We start from the raw sequence: 22,482 nt of genomic DNA, 5'->3' as shown, positions 1-22,482 counted from the left end.
CACACCCCGGGGCCACGGCGCGTGGGGCAGCCCCCGAGCCACCTGCCCCTCGCCACCTCCAGGCACCGCCGAGAGAAAGGGGCCCCTCGTGCAGAGAGGTAGGCGGCTCGCCCTGAGCGCGAGGAGGGGCCTGCTCCCAGCGGCGGGGTGGGGGAGGCGCCGGGCCGCCCGCGTGAGGAGGGAGCGAGGAGGAGCCGGGGACGCGTTACCTCCCCAGATGCCCAGGCTGAGCTGGGAGCTGTCCAGGTTCACCACATAGTCGCCCAGGAAGCGGTTGAGAACGTCCACGACCAGCGACTCGAACACCATCCTGCCCCGGCCCGGGAGCCGCCGCTGCCTCGGGCCGCGCGCTCGCTCCCGTCCGCCTGCTGGGGCGTCGCCCCGGCGAGAAGCTGCGGGGTCCTCGCCCTGCGCAGCGAGCAGCAGCCGGGACCGCGGCGCGGCGGGATCGCTCCCCTCCCCTGCAGCGCGAGAGCTGGACTCCCCGACCGGCCACTCCCTCCGCGCAGGCGCGCGAGCGGCGCTCCCTGCCTCCCACCCACCGCCACCTGACAGAGAGCAGAGCGCGTGACGCGGCGGCGCGCGCTGCTACCATCCCAAACGGTAGCGGGCGCGCCGTTGGGGTTCTGGTTGCGACCGTTTGCCGCTGTGTCCCTGCACGTGGGAGGGACCCGCTGTGAAGTGGGGACCAAGGCGAAGACCCCGGGCCCACCTGACCCAGGAGTCAGAACCCAGCTTCCTAGATTGGAGTCCAGTGCTCTGCCTCCTGGCCAAACATACCGCCCCTCCCCAAATCCTCCTCCGCCCTGCCTCCAGCTGCTGCCCGGGACACACCACCTCCCTTCCCAGCTCCTCCTCAGCGCTCCTCCTCTCCCCCTTCCCTCAGTTCCGCCCATTCCACACCACGTCCCCAATATGCATCATGCACCCCCTCTCTCCACTCCCTGTACATCACATTTACAAATGCCCCATCAGCCCACTATCCCCATCCCCAACCATTACACACTCCACACCATGTAACCAACTCACTACAGATCCTGTACCCAAATCCACCCCACTACACATATTTACTATATTTTCAAATAACCCTCCACATCCATACCACACATCCCTCTATTCCACCCCCATAGGTCATGTTTCCCCATAACAATTCCAAACATCCACATTCCTAGAGACACACAGGCTATGTCTACACTGGCATGATTTTCCGGAAATGCTTTTAACGGAAAAGTTTTCTGTTAAAAGCATTTTCGGAAAAGAGCGTCTAGATTGGCACGGACGCTTTTCCGCGAAAGCACTTTTTGCGGAAAAGCGTCCATGCCAATCTAGATGTGCTTTTGCACAAAAAAGCCCCGATCGCCATTTTAGCCATCGGGGCTTTTTTGCACAAAACAGCACTGTGCTGTCTACACTGGCCCTCTTGCACAAATGATTTGCGCAAGAGGGCTTTTGCCCGAACAGGAGCAGCACAGTATTTCCGCAAGAACACTGACGATCTTACATGAGATTGTCAGTGTTCTTGCGGAAATTCAAGCGGCCAGTGTAGACAGCTGTCAAGTTTTTCCGCAAAACAAATGATTTTGCGGAAAAACTTGCCAGTCAAGACACAGCCACAATGTCTACACTGCATAGAAAAAGCACATGTCAAGTTCAGAGCCAGGGTCAATTGGTTTTTCCCTTGCTATATTTAATCCATCTCCCCCAGAGGCAGAAGCTAGATCTACAGAAGGATCCGTTTGTTAAACTAGCACTATATACACCAGGGATTAGGTCAGTATCTCCCTCAGGATGCAGATTTTTCATACCACTCACTCCTGGAGTCAGAGCTATAGGAATCTAAATTCTTAATGCGGACCAGGCCTAGGTGTGATTTGCTAAAGAATGGTGGATATTGTGATTGATGAATGGTGGTTTAGTAATTTGTTCAACCAGCAGAATACACTTCTCTGCTAATAGCAAGAAGTATTGTTCTGTTTTATTTTCTGTTTTTAGAAAGTGTTTATTTTTATATAAACTGAGTGTTACAAGAACAGCAAAGGCTTAGGTTGAAGGTCAAGTTCAAGTTTCTCCTTGTTAAGAAAACCACCAAGTTTTGCTCTTGTATTTTCCTTGTAAGTTGCGTCCACAATCAGGAAATTCATAAAACTTTTCATGCATTGATAAAGCTATGGAAACACATGTGTAAATTAGACTCTTTCTATAGCCTTGTATGTGTTATAAGATGTGCCAGATTTTGTCATTAGGTATTAGTAACAGATTCAGGTAAACTGATTCTAAACAGAACAGCTTCAAGGGTAGGCAAAGACAAACCCTATTCAGCACCATATCAGAATCTAAATGTTTTAACAAATTTAACTACAATTTCTTAAACAAATACTACAAATACTAATACTTCACCAGTCAATAGATTTTCCATTGTGGATAAGGCTTTTATGATAGAAAAAATAATTTCTCTTTTATTCCCCCAAACTCTGGGCCTTAATAAACCCAAAAATATTTTTCAGAGCTTTTGTAGTGCAGAAGAAGAAAATAGTGTTGTATCCTCACAATGCAAAAAATAAGATACCATTCAAAATAAGGACAGGAGTTTAATTTTATATATGCATATAGAACAGCCAGAACAGAAGATTACGAAATAGAACCTTGAGGTTAAAAATATTCAAGAAAACTAAATTTAAAGCACAATAAACATGCTGATTTGGAGCGGCTCACAACTGGGCATTTAGATGAAATTAATGGGAGACTCAAGGGAGATTTATCCAGAAGCAATAAAGAAAGGCATTATGCCAAAATCATTATGGGAGACCTGTGTTGTACATCTATGTTAAAAAAATAAAGAATAGTAGTAGGAAGTTAATGATGGTATTGAACATTGATTTTCAAACCCAGTCCAAAATTTTAAGATTAATTCCTATTCCATTTTGTAATGCCCTTGGGTTCTTGGGAGATATTTTTTCTGACATGTGCTGAGGCTTATGAAATACTGTAACAGGAATTTATAAATAAAACTTCAGAGTTTGGAGTACAAGTTACCTTTAATCTAAAACCCAGTATTTTAGGTTATGAAATTGAAACACAAAAATGTTGATTTGATTTTAGAAATATACATTGAAATTTAACAATTCATGTACCAATTAGAACATTTTAATTGAACCCTGATTGAGTTTATATAGTGGTCAGTGCACAAAGATCTTTAACACAATCCTTTTGCTGGGCATCTATGGATCATGTGTTCACCTCTAAATCTGTTCTCTGCCATTAGTTTTTATTTGTATTTTATCTATATGCCTTGATGTTAATTTGTAATTGAATACACTCAGTGTCAGAGCAAGGTTTTTCAACCAGGAAGGGTGACCGTGTCATTGATGGGGGGCTGGATATGGACTCCACCCTGAACTCACAGCATAGCTCCAGCCAACGCCATCCAGAGGAAGGAGACCACCTTTTCAAAATGCAAAAGCAGATACATTCTGGAACTCCCTGCACCTCTACCTTCTTTCCCCCCACTCTGGCTGTGCTCCCTGACCAGGCTGGAAACTTGAGGCAGGCTGTGGAAAGAGCAGGCCACAGATCCCAGCCCACTGTGGGGAGCCCTTGGACTCTATAACTGCTCTTGGTATAGGGTTGGGGTGACTGAGAGCAGCTCGTGGTCTGTGACCACATTGCCTGGGGATGGGATTAAAAAATAGTCCAGTATAAGCATTGTGACCATATTTTCTGAACCAAAATTAGGGGACATTTTAGCCATGCCCCCTGACCTCAATTAGCCACACCTCCTTACCCCCCATTAGCCATGCCCACCTGCCACAAGAAATCCCATCCCTGGAGGTAATACTCCCAGGAGTCAAGATGGACACATGACCTGAAATAAAAGGTGTCTTGTGGCCCCCTCTAAGAACTCCACCCACCATCCTCTATCAATAGGGTTGGGTTTGAGCCTTATACAAATCCTCCATGCAACTATGCTGCAACTGCATTAAACCAACTTGTATTGCATTAACTCGGCAGGAAAGGCCGGGGATGCCTCTGTTTCAGTGGTTCTCAAACTTTTTGGCCCATGAACCACCTGGCTTAATGTAAACCTTTCCACGGACCACCAGTTGCTAATGGAAACTTACCGTTAATTACATAATTACATCCGAGCCATTTTGCTAGTGCTGCACCTGGAGAGAATGGTTTAATTTAAAATTATTAAATTTTAACTTTCTCATGTTAGTTTCCCAAACTTAATTTCAATAGAGTAAAATATATCCAACACAAAAGGTTTCAATGTTTTCTTTATGGCAGGGGCGGGGAACATTTTTTTGGGTTGGGGGGGTCACTGACCCACAGAAAAATCAGTTGGGGACCACACAAGTGAGAAGCAAAACAACTCTTCAAATCTCCAATGCTCACTGATGAGGCCCGCAACTGAGACAGCTCACTCCTCTGCACTCCAGCCCCCACGGGGTGGGGGCAAGGGACAGAGAGGACTGAGGTTCAGGGTTTCCCATAGACCAGATTTATTTTTCTGGGGTTCTGGAGTTAGTGGATTTTGTGGACCCCCCCCCCCTTAGGCTCTGGGGTGGGAAGAAAAATGAGGGGTTAAATGTGTGGGACAGGGCTGCCAGCGAGTGGGATAGGGATGCAGGATGGGGTGAGGAGGGCAGGGTCTGGAAGGGTGTTTGGTGGCAGAAGAGGGTGTGAGGTAGAGGTACAAGAGGGACTTTGGGGGTGAGAGGAGGTGTAACACCAAAACGGTAAGAGGGTGAGAATGCAGCCAAATAGCTAGTTGGGGAAGGAGGCAAAGAAGTGGGGAGTAAAGGAAAGTGCAGCTTTTGCAAAGTAGTATTGTATCCCTCTCTCACATCTTCCCTCTGCTCCAGCCTTGCTTCCTTCAGCTCCATGATCCCCAACCCCCAGCCTGATCCCCTGCATCGCTCCATGCCCCTCAATGCAACCCTTGCCCCCTCACATTCTGCCCTGCATCCTCCTTCACCCCCCTCCTGTTCCCACATCACTCACCATCAGGGCAGCAGCACTATGACAAGGAAATGCAGGAGAGACAGAATCTCTTTCCTGCCCAGCCCAACCCTTTGCCTGCAGGCTGTGGCTCCTGGGCTGGGGTAGGCAAAGCCCAGGGCTGCCCAGGTCTGGCAGCTCCAGCCCAGCCAGGTGCAGTGGGGTGCTGAGGAATGGGCTCCCCACCCCCACACGCAGACTGGGGAGCAGCCCAGGCCCTGGCGCACAATATGTCCCAGGCGCCCAGTCCTGGCTCTTCGAAGCAGGCCCAACTCTGCCCTCTCCCAAAGTAGGAAACCGTTAACTGGGAGGAGGGGTGTTAACCCCTTAGCTCCCAGGAGCTGCACACCCAGGCACAGTCCCAGGGACGCGCAGCTAAGGCAGGAGCCACAGCACAAGTTCCCCACTGTGCAGGGGAGGGAGCGGGGGCGGGGCTGAGCTCCCACCCCACATGTCACGGGAAATCCGCTCATGTTCTGCTTATGGCACACATACCCGGGGGTTGCCAACCCCTGGACTAAGGCTATAGCTACACTGGGAATGTTTCATGACAAAAGTGCTGTTGACATGCAAAAGTTGCCCAAAGTGAAAACCAATCAAACCAGTTTTTCTGCCTTCCATTGTCAACATTTCCTGGCAGTGCTGTGGGAAGGCAGAGCTGATTGCTGCACTTATTGGGAGTCCCTTGTAACTCAGGGAACTCTCTGTGCTGAGGAATGTCAAAGCAGCACAGCAATCTCTCCTTCCAGCAGCAGTCTGCCTGCTGCTGTGTTGCTAGTGCAGGGCAGAACAAAAGCACTCCAATAATTTGTTCTTCATTTCTTCCCCAAAGGAAGCAGCTCACTCAGATGTCAGATACTTCCAGGAGCTTTGAAAGGGGAGGGGTCCATGCCTGCAGGTCAGAAGAAATCATAGAACACTGAGCACAGCCATCAGGACTAAGGATGTTAAGGAATAGTCGACTAATCGATATCCTCCCCTTGCTGCCTCTAACATATAGAGGTAGCAAAGTGGGGGGGAGAAGGGGTACTTCAAAGTGGCAGTGCCGCACAGACCCCGTACCCTGGCTTCATGCGGCGCTGCCCCTTTGAAACGCTGTGGCAGCATTTCAAAGGGGCAGTGCTGCAAACCTGAGCCCAGGCTCTGTGCGGCACTGCCCTTTTAAAACACCACCTCTGCATTTCAAAGGGGCAGCACTGCATGGAGCCTGGGGCCAGCTCTCTGCGGCACTGCTTTGAAATGCTGCCGTGGTGTTTCAAAGGGGCAGCACCGCATGGCTAAGCCCGGGATCAGCTGCCTCTTTTTGAAGACACTGCCTCTTAGAAACACCGCCGCAGCATTTGCGTAGAGCCCAGGATCCGCTGGGGAGTCCCCAGCGGAGCCCGGATTCCACGTGGCATTTCAAAGTGGCAGCACAGCGTGGAGCTGGAGTCAGTGGGGGACTCTGAGTTGCACGCAGAGTTCCTCATTCCTCCTTTGAAAGGTAGGAGGCTCTTGTACATTTCAAAGGAGGAATGCGGAAATGCCTATCAACTAGTCAATATTTAACATCCTTAATTAGGATAATTATTGTAGATATTGGAAAAAGTCAGTTCTCTAGACAAAACAAACAGCAGAGTCCACACTGGCTCTTTGTTTACAATAAAAGGAGAGGAAAGGAAAAAAAGTCTCTTGCAGGAGTGGAAGTCAACAAAACTGCATGGTTTTCTTCACAAAAGCTGCATTGCAGTGTAATCACTGTTTTGTCACCAAAATATGCCAGTGTGGACAAGGCCTAACATAAAGGGTATGTCTACACTAGTCCCCTAGTTCGAACCAGGAAGGCTAATGTAGGCTTTCGAAGTTGCAAATGAAGCCCAGGATTTAAATATGCCGGGCTTTATTTGCATCTTCCCGTCCGGGCGCCATTTTTAAATCCCCTTAGTCTGAACTAACTGCCTGCGGCTACACGCAGCAGTCAAACGTTAACTCGAACTAAGTCCTTAGTTTGAGTTAACTGTTACACCACAGTTATGTGTCCCCAGGCTGCCCTAGAAGCTGGAGGCGCACAGCCTGGGGCCGGCCCCAGAGGCGCTGTTACCATGCCCACGCATCACGAGGCCAACTCGGAGGCACACTACCATGGCCAGGAGGCCCAGGGCCGGCACCAGAGGCACCGCTGCCATGACCACGTGGCCTGGAGCCGGCCCCAGAGGTGTTGTGGCAGCGGCACCTCCAGTCTTCTGGGCTGGCCCCAGACCACGTAGCTGCGGTAGCGCACCTCCGGGGCTGGCTCCGGCCACCTGGCCACAGTAGCACCACCTCCGGGGCTGGCTCTGTTGAGGTGCCTCAGCCCCAGCACTGCCTCCTTTCCAGAGGTTGCGCTGGGGAAGGAGGGTGGGCCTCAGCTCCTTCCCCTGAAGCACATGTCAGTTAGGGGGCGGGGCCTGGACTTGCCTCGTGGGCCAGATCTGTTCCACTGAGAGACTTTTACCGACCCCGGTCTAAACTATGAATTTACTCATTCTTCTCCCCACCATGTGGGAAAAGCCACACTCCTGATTTGACATAATTGGAGTTACATTTCAAAGGAATACTGCTTATGTTGTCCATTGAGTATCAGCAACTAGGATTAACTACAAGCTTTGAGTTTGGTTCCTAGAGACCAAAGTTAATTAAGATTGACTTAATTCTTTATCTAAAAATAATATATATATATATATATATATATAAAATATTTTAATATTTAAAATACAATATTTTATCTCCGATAGTCTTCAAACACATATAAACCAAAGTGCAAAGGGTCAGATTTTCTAAGCTCCTAAATTGCTTAGGTGCTTTTCAAAAAAATACCACTAGGCATCTATTTTCAAAGATGTCTAAGCACCTTTAAAAATCTGGCCCTAGGTTATTAACACAACAGAGTGCACATGGGAAAAAGGATTCCTGAATTAATTGCAGCACTGCTATATGGTCTAGAGAGTCATTTCTGCAGACAGGGAGGAGAGTTGTGGCTCTGTTTTAGGGAACAATGCATTCTGTGCCTCTCTGTTTTTGGATTCTTGTCTTGTGGATTGTCATACTGAATTCTAAGAAATAAAGTCATGTTATATTGCAACCTTCCTGTAAGAGCATTCTCTGTGTATACTGTGAACAGTCTGACTATGCATACATTATGAACTATGGGTTGGGGTTGATCCTTAGCTATGGGTATGATTCCTCTGCTCAAGTACACACTCTCGTTCTAGCTCTCATCAAATTAGCACTGGTATAAATAGCAGCGTAGCCACAGCAGTGTCAATAAAAGAAGGGCTGACTGCCAAGCATAATCCCACCTGAAATTGGTGTGTATGTCAGTCAGCGTGGCTCAGCTGTGCCTGTACAGCCACTACCCACACTGTGACAGCTACACTGCTATTTATACTAATGCTGCATCACTATGGCTCTTCAGTCAACAGGCTATGTATACCAATGGGAGGGCGTCTCTAGTCAGTAATGCACCTTCCCAGCCACCTAGTTAGCACTATCTACATCAGGAGTTAGGTCCATTTAACTGTGTCTCTCAGAGATGTGTATTTTTTTATGCCACTGAGCATAGGTGCCAACTCTGTGGCTGTGTCTAGACTGGCAAGTTTTTCTGCAAAAGCAGCTGTCTACACTGGCCGCTTGAATTTCTGCAAGAACACTGACGATCTCATGTAAGATTGTCAGTGTTCTTGCGGAAATGCTATGCTGCTCCCGTTCGGGCAAAAGCCCTCTTGCACAAATGCTTTTGCGCAAGAGGGCCAGTGTAGACAACGCGGTATTGTTTTGCTCAAAAAAGCCTCAATCGTGAAAATGGTGATCAGGGTTTTCTTGCGCAAAACCGCGTCTAGATTGGCACGGACGCTTTTCCTCAAAAAGTGCTTTTGCAGAAAAGCGTCCATGCCAATCTATACGCTCTTTTCCACAAATACTATTAACGGAAAAACTTTTCCATTAGAAGCATTTGCGGAAAATCATGCCAGTCTAGACGTAGCCTGTGGGTATTTATCTGACGAAGTGGGTCTTTGCCCACGAAAGCTTATGCTCCTACACTTCAGTTAGTCTATAAGGTGCCACAGGACTCCTCGCCACTTTTGCAGACTTTTCCAAGGAAATCTTATTCATGAAGTTTTAGTTTATTCAGAAATTTTCAGACCAGAAGGGACCATTGTGATAATCAATAAAGTACATATTGGATAGAATATGTAGTCAGTTTATCTCTGATAAATTTAATATTTAAGAAATTGCTTTCTTTTCTTTAAAAGAGGTAAACCAGGACTAAGTCCATATTTCTTATCATTAATTTTTTTCTGATAAGCTATCTACACATGGTACATAATTTACATTGATACCATCCTAGAAAGTAAAGAGACAAGCAATTTAAAATGTATCATTGAGTTTAGAAGTTTAATGAACAATTGGATAGAATCATAATAAAATAAATTCATTCTGTTTCCAGTACAATAAATATAGAGTTGTCCATATTAAATCTCCTTAGCTTTTCATTCATAAGATTTTGATAAAAGTTAAGGGCAAAATCCAGGACCTATTGAAGTCAACAATGGATTTCAAGCTAAATATTTCAAGCTAAATATTTTAGCTGTGCTTACTGTGTCATGAAGCAAATCAACAAAAACACTAATTGATGGTTTCTGCCATTTTTTATAGCTTACATCTAATGTAGAATTTTGAACAGAGCTATCTTAAAAACCTTATTGGTACTCCTGCCATAATTAGGGAAAAAATCTTTTTAACTCATCTTTAAATACAAATTATGAATAACCTATTTAATTTTACAACTTAAATTTAATTGTTTGATTAAAAGTAAGTGCATGCAAAATCAACCAATGAATTGTTTGCATATTGTTCATTGTTAATGATAATTTGTATGGTCATGTAAGTCTTACAGTAAGTATTGTTTTTGCCTTCAGAGGCTATGTCTACATAGCAGGCTCTTGTGCAAGAAGCTTTTTGCGGAAGAGATCTTCCACAAAATCTTCTTGAGCAAGAACACGTCCACACTGCATGGATGCTCTCTCGAAAGAAAGCTCTGATTGCTATTCACAGAATAGCCACCAGAGCACCTGTGCTTTTGTTGATTGGCTCTTTTTGCGCAAAAACCTCCTGTTGCCCGTTCACACACACCTTTTTGTGCAAGAACTCTTGAAAAAACTCATAGAAAGAGGAATACCTACACCACAAAAACCCCTCCGTTCTTTTGATTTACTATAAATTTACTTGCACTTGAGGTGTGGACGCTCTGCGGGCTTTTGCACAAAAACCCTGTAGTGTAGACATATACCAAATGAAACATTTTAATAAAAAAAACAACTGATGAATAGTTGATATAAATATAAACTTACCTTTTCTGCTAATATGTGAATACCCTTGTTTGTGGATGTATATGGGTTGTATTTACATAAGGAACAGCCATACTTCAAACATTGGTGTACGACCATTGATGCTAATATTTGTCAATAGCAAATGAAAAGGCACTTGGCAAGCATACATTGAACACATGTTGAGTGCACAGTGTTGCAATATACAAGATTTCTTTGAGTCATATCACCTCCATAATGGCTGTATCTACATTGGCACCCTTTTCCGTAAAAGGGATGCTAATGAGACACTTCGGAATTGCAAATGCCGCAGGGGATTTAAATATCTTGAAACTACTTGAAAGTAGGAATAAGGGATCTTCCAGAAAAGGGTTTATTTTCCGCAAGATCCCATCTAGACTGGCGCTTTTCTCTGGCAAAACCCCGAGCCGGAAAAAAGCAGCAGCCATGTTCATGCAAATGCCACGGGGGATATTTAAATCCCCCGCGGCATTTGCAATTCCGAAGTGTCTCATTAGCATCCCTTTTACAGAAAAGGGTGCCAATGTAGACACAGCCAATATGTATACTGTTGATAGAGCCATTGTAAACAAATATTTGACTTCTTGTGATATATCTTAAGTAACTTTCAGTTAGCATGGGGATTTTCATCTCTTATGCCCGAATATTGAAAATGTCTTCTCAGAGTAGGCAATTTATCATCTCTCTTTTCCCTCAGAAAAGGGAAATTACAACAAATATCCCTTTTATAAAAGTCTTTATTCTGAAAGCTTTATGTTTTTATGTTTGTTTCAGTGCAGAACAACAACCAAAAAAGCTGAACTCTCAGAAGTTGCCACAAAATGGAACAGTCATACACTGGGCAACTCTACAGGCTATATTAGGCCAGAAAAGCAGTATCAGGATCGGATCTGAATTTGCTTCAGGCTGAAAATCATTTTACCTCCATCTATCTATAACACAGTTCTAGTGGTTGTCTGAGTTTAGACTGACTCATATGGTTCAGACTTGCCCTGAGGTAATCTCAATATTAGTCCCACTACCAGCTTTCCAAAGTCCAAGTGCCTGGTTCTCAAAACGTTTCATTCTGTGGACCACCACCAAGGGTTCCACAAACTATAGATGATTCATGGATCACAGTTTAAGACAGTTGTCTCAACACAATGCATTTTGAGTAACCAAGAAATCTTGTGTTGTATTTATTGCACAGCATGTAGCCGCCGCTTAGTTTATCAGATGTATCCAGTTGTTACTGGATTACTGACCTCTCACATTAGCCATTTTTGTGGCTAATTGATCAGACATCAAATTGCAACTGAATTTGATGCAGAGACTGATTGCAAATGGAGTGATCTGGAAACAAGGAGGCCACAGTACAATTTAGGATCCAGCATTTATTATCATTATTTTTATTACACATTTCAAGGCAGGAGAAGAGATTGGGAAGGCAGAAAAGGAGACATTTAACTTAGAGCTTGGGCACCACAATGATGAATATTGTCCTGGCTATTAAACCATTTCAAGCTATCCCCAGTCCTAACCTTCATTTACTGTTTTTACGATCAAATTCGTAGGAATATGGAGACTAGGTATGACCATTGATCTTAGTGTATGGACAGAAATATACAGCACTTGGAAGCAAAAAATACTTTTTGAAGATGTCAAAATGTAATCAGGAGTAAGGGAAACACAGCACACATTCTTCGCAGCTCTGTTCAAGATTAGTAAATACCAGCCACTAAGCACTGTTTAGACTGGAAATGACAACATATGACTCACAACCAGCCTACAGCATTCAAATATCTTCCTCCATCTGGAATTCAGAGGGAGTATCAGAATGATTGTAATTGATCCTTCCATACATGAAGTCATGACAAAACTGATCAGTAAAGTGAAGCTGCACCAGCTAGTAGGTGCAACTTGAATGAATTTTAACATGGATCATAGCTGGATACTATTTTTCTCCAAATCATGTTACTTGACACTTGGATCACCCATTTCTCCCATTTTACCAGCCAGTTATGCAGCAGAACATTCTCCCCATTTGTCTAATGGAAATTCACAATCTTCATTCACTGTACAACTAACAAGGATTTAATTTACTTCATGTTATACATAGTATCACCGTGTTCATTATCCTCTTGTAGGAAATTTTCTGTTGCCCATGCTCAGTGAAAGCTACATCTGGGCAAAGTTTCAAACTTCCATTATGTTTATATCCCTGATCAAACACTTATACTTAGAATTATTTTCATCTGTGAAAAGTGTAATTTCTCTTATAAAACAAACAGCTAGTGGGAATTCAAACATTTTTTTAAAAAACATCTATGGGCAGGGTGAAGCATGGAAAATTGAATCTCAGAATGGTAAATTACGCTTATGGCAAAAACACAAGATTATAATGGAAACTGTTTTACAACCTTAACTTTAGTGAGACCTCTTGGTGCTAAAATAGAAAGCAGAAGAGCTCATGTTCTTCATAAGATTTCAGGAAACAAAGTAATTGAAACATTTATCTATTGATTTCAAGGACTTTGAGTCAATTGAATTGAAAATCTTCTGGTTTAGCTGATAGAGATGGCACCATCTAGTGGACACACATCAGATTTCAGGAACTAGCATTACATTGTTTAAATTCAGATAATAGATAATATATTAATTATAATCTTATTTCCTCAGAAGTATGATTATAAATTATCAATAATTAGTGACAATTATTTTGTATCTATTTTAAATTAAAATAAAGGTTTTAAGTCAATGGAACAATGCATATGAGTAAAGTTAAGCATGTGCAATATTTACACAGCCAATGGTGTGCAGGGGCAATATACCAAGTGAAAGTAGCCTTTACAACCGGAGTGAGCAAATACTAGTCCACAAGCTAGATCTGGTCCACCAGAGTTAGTCCCTGGTGGTCCTCCACATCTATGTTTACCTGCGCCTTTGCGGGTATTGGATGATCACAACCAGGGGCAGACAAATTATGGAAAACCCTACTCGCCAGACAAAAAAGGGACTTGCCACCCTCCCCCACAAAAAGTGTTTTTTTAATGGCATAAATTCCTAATAAGAATAAGAACAGTAATTACTAACAAGTTAATAAATATCACCCTGGTTATTATTAAATATCTTATAAATCTCTACCTTTTCTCTCTGCTGCCATGTCTCCTCCCCTTGCTTCATCAGCTCTCCTGGTGCCTGCTGCCCCCAACCCCTCACCCTCTGCTGTCCTGACTCCTGCCCTTCTCACTGCCCTAAGCCTTCCTGAGACCTGCCCCCCTCCTCCAGCCCTTCTCTCCGCCCTGTGCCCACTCCTCCAGTAGCCCCACTCTGATCATGTGAGCTACCCCTCCTCATCCCCTCTCCTAAAACTTCCCTCTACACACCTGCTCTGCCTCTCACCACTGGTGCTGGTCTCTCCCTTGCAGGTGTCTGCCCTTCTGCTTCACCCTCAGAATCCCTTGGCACCTGCACCCTCCTGGTGCCTCTCCCTTCCCTCACTGCTCCTGCCCCCTTTGCTTTCTTTTTCCCTGATACCCACCCCCTCACCACCCTCTGCCCCCATTCCCCTCATGCCCCTGTGCCCTCACAGATGCCTTGCTCCATCCCTGCCTTCCTCATGCCCACTCCTTTCAAGTCTTCTCCCAGCACCTCCCCCTCCCAGTCTAGCCCCCCAGTGCCCTTACCCTCTCCTCTCCCAGCATCACCCTGTCCCCCCTCCCACTGACACCTCCCCTCCTGCCCATTTCCTCACTGTCTGCACTTGGCCCCTGGCATTTGTCTGTCCTCCACCCCTGTTCCTTGGTGCCTTCCCATTTCTTATTCTTATTCTTCTCCTGACCTCCTCCCCTCAGCACAAGCCCCTTCCCCATATTTTTCTCCTCCCCTCCCCAGGGGCCAGCTCTAGGTTTTTTGCTGCCCCAAGCAAAACATTTTTGCCCCCCCCTTTGTTGTTGTCTTTTACACATTTGCATTTTGCAATGGGGTTTATTTTTTGTTTTCTTTTTTGTCCTGGCATTTTAGCCCTATAAATAACAAATAGCATTTTCATTCATTTTTTTCTGTAAAGGCAAAGGCGCTTCAAGTGAACTCCCCCTTTCACTCACTGCTGGGTCACAGCAGCCTTTTCCTTGCCCTGTTCAGCCCCTCTATGGGCAAGAACCCTTCACTCCCGACCCACAGGGGGAGCAGGGTGCAGGGACAGCACAGAGCCAGAGGGGTGCAGGGAACAGTGGGAGAGTACGGGGGTGGCGCAGGAAACAGAAGGCACAGAGCCAGAGGGATGCAGGGATCAGGGGTAGCAGGGTGTGGTGGAGGCATGGGGAATGGGACGCGGGGAACGGGAGGGGCAGAGGGATCGGGGTCTAGGGGCAGTGCAGGGAATGGGCAGCACAGAGTTGGGGGGGCAGAGATTGGGGGGATCAGGATGCAGGGTGTAAGGGCGGCGCAGAGCCAAAGGGTCACAGGAAAGAGGGAGAGCAGGGGGTCCAGGGTTCAGGGTCGGCGTGGGAAACGGGCGGCGCGGAGACAAAGGGGGGCTGGGGCCGTGGCAGGACTAGAGCCGGCGGGGTGGGCCCTGGCTGTGCCACGCACCGCAGCCAGCTCCTAGGGACATGCGGCCAGAGCCAAGCTGCCACGGCCCTTTAAAACCAGTGGGGCCAGGTCACCCCAGCTTCCTGGCGTCCCGCCCCGCCTCCTCACACTTGTTATACCTTTCCAGCAGGATTGAGAACCTTTAATAACTACTCTCTGAGTATGGTTATCCAGCCAGTTATGCACCCACCTTATAGTAGCCCCATCTAAGTTGCCCAATACCTATGGAGGCACAGTTAAACATAGCAGTGGCAGGCAGGCCACTGCTTTTTTACTACCCATCCTTGCCTTATAAAATACCCTCAGGAAAGGGAATAGGTCTCTTCTTGAATTAGATAGTGGGACAGCTCTAAATCACCAACCCCTTTATAGCCCTAGTATGTGGCATGCAGGGATACACAGGGGCTGTGTCTAAATCAGCCGCTTTTCCGGAAAAACTTGCCAGCTGTCTACACTGGCCGCTTGAATTTCCGCAAAAGCACTGACGATCTCATGTAAGATTGTCAGTGTTTTTACGGAAATACTATGCTGCTCCCATTCAGGCAAAAGTGCTTTTGCGCAAAACTTTTGCGCAAAAGGGCCAGTGTAGACAGCTCAGCTTTGTTTTCCGTAAAAAAGCCCCAACCGTGAAAATGGCAATCAGGGCTTTTTTGCGGAAAAGCGCGTCTAGATTGGCACGGACGCTTTTCCACAAAAAGTGCTTTTGCGGAAAAGCATCCGTGCCAATCTAGACACTCTTTTCCGAAAATGCTTTTAACGGAAAAGATGTCCGTTAAAAGCATTTCCAGAAAATCATGCCAGTCTAGACGTAGCCAGGGTGTATTTCTGGAATGTAATACTTTGCAGTTATTTTAGCTGTTCATGGCCCACATACAGTCTGAGGTTAAATTAGAACAAACCCAAGTCTTAGCGCTACCACCCCCCCATTGTTATTTACATTGGCCCTTGTGTTCTCCATCTATATCATGTGGTATGGAGGGGAGAAAAATCTATCGTGAAGGCTATTTTTGACCAATGGAAGAGGGAATAGAGCTATGTTCCTGATACCCACTTTTTTCCTCTTCATCTAAAAGCTACTTGGTAAAAAATAGGAAGATCAAGAGAGGAGCAGGAATGAAAGTAACAAATTTCTTACAGTTACTGTCATATTGCAGCCCTTTTGGGAGGGGGTAAACAGGAGGTGGGCAAAGGAGAGTTATGATAGGACAGTACCTGTAAGAAATGTAAGCATAGGATGGAGTGCCAAGGGTTCAAGGCAGGCAACCGCGGAGAGTGGCTATCACGCTGCCTAGAAGCCTGAACACCAGGCCTGGCCAGGGTGTCAGGTGTCATGCTGCTTGAGTACTGGGATTGGTGTCTGGGTGCACTGTGGCTGCACAGTAGGCCAGTCTCTTTCCAGTGTGCTGCACCGAAGTGTGCCAGCTTACTTTCACCTTTGGAAAGGAGAGGCATTGAGTACCCTCCTACAAAACTAGATCTAGCCATAATGAAATTTGCTTGAAGAAATATCAATGCCTCCTCCACCCTATAGGATTTATCTCCCTGGAATCACAGGCCAAGTCTACACTACAAAATTAAGTTGACCAAAGTTACATCACTGCAGTAACTATATAGGTTTTACACATCCATGCGACACACTGCTGGTGTCAGAAGCTTGCTGAATCCTCAGTAGTAGCACATGCACCTATTTCACTGTCTGAGTGGGGCATTTGGGTATGGCTCCTCAAAGGCAGCAGCAATCAATGTAAGTAACAGAGTGTCTACACTGGTACTGCACTGACCTAACTACATCAATGGAAGTGCTACATCTTTTGCTGAGGTGGAGATATTAAGTTGGTGTAATGGGTGAGTTACACTGAGGGGAGTTACCTTTTAGTGTAGATGCCTACAGAGTCAAGTCACAGAAAGCAGCTTACATTGTAGTATAGACCAAGCCAGAGAGTACACACTGGGGCAGTGAATCAATGGCAGAACAGATATTAGCCCTCTTCTGCTGTCCTGACAGTGAAGGGTGTGCTGCAGTGGAACTCAAAGGGGAGTTTCTGTACAACTGGATACATTCATAGCATAGGCACTTACTTCTAGATTTCCCCGGACCCTACACTTAGTTCTAAGCCCTGCTCCCCCACACTATTCCCTCCAGTGCCCACTTCATCCCAACACTTCCTGCCCCTCTGAGGGGGCACCATATTCATCTGGATGCTGTGGTGGAGGCATGATCTAAGAGTCACGTGCCCCCACCCCTTGTGGCCAGCCCTGGAGCCGCTATGCTCTCGCCTCCCCATGGTAACCTGCAGAAGGTGTGTGTGTGTGTGTGTGTGTGTGTGAGCGCACGTATGTGCACATTGTCCTCCTGCTACATCTGTCCCCCCACCCTCCGCATGTTCTGCTGCTCAGGCGTGGAGCAGGAGGGAGCCATTTTGAATGCCAGCCTCTCTCAGTCAGTGCTCTGCAGCCCTGCCTGACATCTGCCCAAGCAAGCCTAGCTGAGAAGGAGGTGGCTTCCATTCCCCCCCCCCAACACACACACACACACACACACACACACACACACACACACACACACACACACACACACACCAGACAGTCTCTCTCAAGCAGCTGCCATGCAGGGATGGAAAGCAGCATCTCAGCAGTTAGAAAGGGCTGGTCCCATCCCTATCATTCCTGGCATGTGGGCCATGCAGCAAATAGGCCTGCTTCCTGCTCTTGCCCCTGCCTCTCGGTGCTTCCCACCCACTGCTATCAGCTGTTCGACAACATACTGGAATCACTGGGGAAAGGAATAGGGATGAGCTGATTGGCCAGGCCACTGCTTGTGGTGGGGAGGAGAGGCCTGCTAGTGGGTTTCAGTACCCACTTTTTTTTTCCATGGGAGCTCTAGCCCCAGAGCATCCCTGGTGTCAGCACTTAACGTCCATAGTGTTTGAAGCCAGGATCTCTGGCTTCCCACTCCCTTTTTTGGTCTGGCTTCCTGCCCATTCTGCTCTCTCACTAGTTCTGCAGACTGTAGGGAGAATGCCTAGACTCTGCAGCTCCAGTGGAGTTTTTCCATTGATGTATTCCCCTGTATGGGTTTTTGCACAGGAGCAGAGCATATGGGCGGTTGTGTTCTAATACATCCAAATGATAGATCTCTGTAATTAAGAACCACATGGTACTGAAACTAACCTTGTTTTATAACAGCTAGCCTAGGTAGCCTAATGAAAGTCAATAGTAACGTTTAGCATTAAAAAAAGCATTAAGGCACCATGCCCCTGCCCCCGGAAGCAGCTGAAACTTCAAGAAAAGCCAGAGCGCCTGATGCCAGTCATCAATGATGTGAGGAATGAGACATGTCAAAGACATGAGAGTCATATGGGAAATGAAGTGAGGCAAAATGAAGGAGCAGAGGCCCACCCACCTGCAAAGAGCAAAGATTAGATGTACAGCTTGTTTTAGCTTTGTCCCTTGCTGCCTGATTTTGCTGCCAAAACCACCTGCCCCCTCCAAATAAAATGGTGCTTATGTTAGCCTGCTCTATTCCCTTAGCCAATCAGTATTCTCTCCAAAGAATACATTTCTCTCAGTGGAAAAGAAGTGTTTCTCTTATTCAGATCCTCTCTTCACAAATTTCAGGAGTGCCAATATGAGCATCTGAATCTACAGCAGATGATGGAACAAATCTATTGATTGGAATCCATCTGAGGAAAAATTCTGAGTTCCAAATCATATTGAATCAGTCTGTGAACGGCGGGGTGGCATGGAATCACTTGACAGTTTCATTTATTTATTGTTTTTTCTAAGAGTACATTAGTACTCTGGGAGACTGAACACTCCCATGTCAATGTGCTCTGCCCTGGAGAGTCTAAAAACTATAAATTGAAAGAAAATTCAATATTCAGGCCCATTCAGTCCTTTGAACATACAGCCCACACAAAAAGCAAAAGTTTGAGCCTTCTAGTCATCACATCATTTAGTTTCAGTCCAACATATCCCTAAATGATTTCACATCACAGCAAATTTCACCAAAGGCATACCAAAGTAAATACATTCAAAATAAAAATAATCTCTATATAGATTACTATTAATTACTATTGATCACTTTGGTACATACTTTAAGACAAATACCTCTCCAACTTGAGTTTAATGTTAAAAAGATGCAGAGCATTTGGGAAGGTTGTGATGAGTCTTATTAGATTAAGCATTCACTAATGAATGTCCAAACATTATGAAAGCAGTTAGATATCAAATTCTCATGATTTCCTGAAAAATCTTAAACATGTTATGCATTTGTCCCTGATTTTTTTCCCTTTAAATCAAAAGCTGTTTATAACATCAAATATGCTACCATTTCACAGGGAATAGCCTCTGTCACAAATGTTCTTCTAATTTTTTTTCCATCCACGTGCAGAATAAATTGCATTATGTGTACCAAGGCATGTGCGGATGTGCACCACCAGTAGAAACACGTGCTGCCAGCTGTGGACGCTGTGGGCATTCTGCTAATCAGCTGCATTTGAATCTCTCCTGCGTGGCCACACAAGCACTCAGCTTATAGGGAACACTGTTTAACATCACAAACATGCAATCTTAATTTGTGAAATTCAGAAGATGGGGCAAGAGAACTAGGAGAAGGAAATGAGAGGAAAAAAATAGAAGAACTAAGAACAGAGGGCTTGTCTATACATAAACTTGCATTTATTCCCTTCACACACCTAGGCTTTTTAAATCGCCATTGAGACCAGGTGGCACACTCCAGGAGGCACAAAGGGCTGGCAGGAGAGGGAGGGTATAGTCTGGATGGCTCTGAAGGCTGGCTCCCTATAGCCGTACCACTTCTGTCAGCAGCCCTGCACCTTCCAGGAGCATGGAGTTGCCCCACCCCCCTTTCCCAGAGGCCTGGCAATTCAGCACTGAAAGCAGAGCCACTGCCAGCAACAGCAGTTAGTATAGCTAGGTACCGTATTATTGCCCTTACTTCTGCACTGGTGCCTGGAGAGTTGGGCCTTGATTCAGAAGCCACCACTCTGGGTAGGGATATAAAATCCCATTTAATTGCTTGTCCATAGTGTTAACCTATATGAGGAGAGATTAAGGCGACTGGGACTTTTCAGTTTGGAAAAGAGGAGACTGAGGGGGGATATGATAGAGGTCTATAAAATCATGAGTGGTGTGGAGAGGGCCGATAAAGAAAAGTTATTTATTAGGTCCCTAAATAGAAGAACTAGAGGACACCAAATGAAATTAGTGGGTAACAGGTTTAAAACTAATAAAAGAAAGTTCTTCTTCACACAGCGTGTAGTCAACCTGTGGAACTCCTTGCCAGAGGAGGCTGTGAAGGCTAGGACTATAACAGAGTTTAAAGAGAAGCTAGATAATTTCATGGAGGTTAGGTCCATAAAAGCTATTAGCCAGGGGATAAAATGGTGTCCTTGGCTTCTGTTTATCAGTGGCTGGAGAGAGATGGCAGGAGACAAATCACTTGATCATTGTCTTCGGTCCACCCTCTCTGGGGCACCTGGTGCTGGCCGCTGTCGGCAGACAGGATACTGGGCTGGAGGAACCCTTGGTCTGACCCAGTACGGCCGTTCTGATGTTCTTATGAATAAAGGTAGGGGGTGAAGGAATATATTTTTTTGAAACAGCAGCTTTTGTTAGTGAGGAGCACAAGCTTTTTAGATTACAACAAAACTCTCCTTCTGTTGTGTATAAGCATGAAAGCTTGTCTCTCTCACCAACAGAAGTTCAATAAAAGACATTACCTCACTCACCTTGCCTCTCAAATATCCTGGCATTAACACAATAATACTACCTACTAAATTAAATAGTGAACTTTAAAAGAAATTCACTGTTTCAGTTTGAACACAATCTGATCTATTCCGTCTACCTGCTAAGAAGCCTTTATATTTTATGTTTGCAGGTTTCTGTGAGACCAGAAGATGGCAGCAAGTGTCGACCATAACTCTATCCAGCTACTCCACACCTTTAGAGCAAATTAATAACCTTTGTAATACAAACATTTGCTTTGAATGTTGTGCATAACAACCAAAAAGCTGATTTACATTTGCATCAGTTCCATTATTCTTACACAGAGAAGTAAGGAGCCTAATGCATTTCAAACAGATTTATCCATTTGAAAAGACTGGCGCTGTGAGAGATTGCCAGCATGCATATGCCGAACAAATAATATGAGAGCGCTCATATATTCCCAGTACTAAGGCCATATGTATTTGTATGCTTGATGTTTAAACAAGGGCTGTTTGTTGAATTTAATCTCTGAAGCTTTCCTTAGTGCAAGTTTGTAAAGAGATATGAGATAGCTATATAGAAATATCAAGATCTGAAAACAAAAAAAGACTAAGCTTTTTTTGTACCTACATATATATTAATTTCAAGATAGCTTCTACATTTCTTAATAGATGCAAAATTAGCCTTGATTTTAGAGAGAGTATCACCTTAGTAAGTACTGAGTAGGGACTGATACCATCTACGTGTTTTGTTAGTCTATAAAGTGCTACCAGACCATTTGTTGCAACACTGCATTTACCTCAAGTCTGTAACAGCAACTGCATGTTTGTAAAAATATTAGTTTAAAATCCTCTATGGAAAAATCACATTCTGATTTGGGGGGGAGTGTCATATTTCATCCCCAACTCTACCTTGGTAATTCCATACATTTCAGGGTAGAACTGTGCTCTCTGATTTACATAAGTGAGGATGGACCAGAAGGGAGCTGAAAGAGTCATAACAAAGCTAATAAATGTTATAAAATGACATTGTTATATCACGATCCTTTGAAGAGAAGAAATTTAGATATCTTATAGGAACTTTGTTATATTAACAGAAACTATAATATCACACTTCAGAAGACAATTGCCCCTGTAAGATACAACATTAAGGGTACGTCTAGACTACATGCCTCTGGCAACAGAGGCATGTAGTCTAGACGTACCCTTAGACTTTGAGATATTAGAATAGAATAGATAAATAGAATTCCATAAATCACTATATGATAAGGAACTTGATGATAAACTGCAGCTGCATTATAGGGAATATTTGGACACATTGCTTAACAATACAATCACCTTAATCGTTCAATAATTTGTATTTGCTAAATATTCCAAGTTCTATTAACATAAGAAATATCATCCTTATAGTGTATTTTTATTCAGTTTTAGCATGTCTGCTATAATGTCGAAGTAATAAAGCTAGATGATTAAACTTATTTGTTCTTCATTTCCACCAAGAATTCATCCACTTAGCTTAGTTTTTAATATTTACCACCAGTGACTTCAGCACTGCTTCTCTTAAATTTGCATTAAAATTAAGTTAATTAGGTTTCAATACTACAAAGATCTGGCACCATAATGTTATTCATCTATTATTGTTTGTTTCCTGAAGCAGTTCAGTTCTATGCAAACATAAAAGACAACTTGAGCCCTACCCTCAAAAGAGCTTGCACAGTCTAAAATGACAAGAGACAGGAATGGGCCACAACATAAAAGTAAAGCAATCAAGGTAGAGTTTGGCCCCTAGGACAAAGTTTGGGTTAGAGGCCAAA

The 22,482-nt window shown here is 44.8% G+C and overlaps 1 protein-coding gene across 7 annotated transcripts in view; it reads right to left on the bottom strand.

Annotated features, from left to right (window-relative positions):
* The window catches only part of VPS13A (vacuolar protein sorting 13 homolog A), a 296,260-nt gene extending 295,754 nt beyond the window's left edge, over positions 1-506 (bottom strand). For all 7 annotated transcript variants that reach the window (XR_012904695.1, XR_012904697.1, XR_012904696.1 and 4 more), the window contains exon 1: positions 210-506. Coding sequence is in view for 2 of the 7 variants with exons in the window: in XM_006122479.4 (XP_006122541.2) it covers positions 210-309 (100 nt within the window). In the remaining 5 variants the exon portion in view is untranslated. The remainder of the gene's footprint in view (positions 1-209) is intronic.
* Positions 507-22,482: the final 21,976 nt, after the last annotated feature.

The sequence above is a fragment of the Pelodiscus sinensis genome, chromosome 6 (assembly GCF_049634645.1).
Source record: "Pelodiscus sinensis isolate JC-2024 chromosome 6, ASM4963464v1, whole genome shotgun sequence".
NCBI classification, from domain to species: Eukaryota; Metazoa; Chordata; order Testudines; family Trionychidae; genus Pelodiscus; species Pelodiscus sinensis.
Note: the sequence above shows the minus strand (reverse complement) of the source record. Positions and strands in the feature narration are given on the sequence as shown.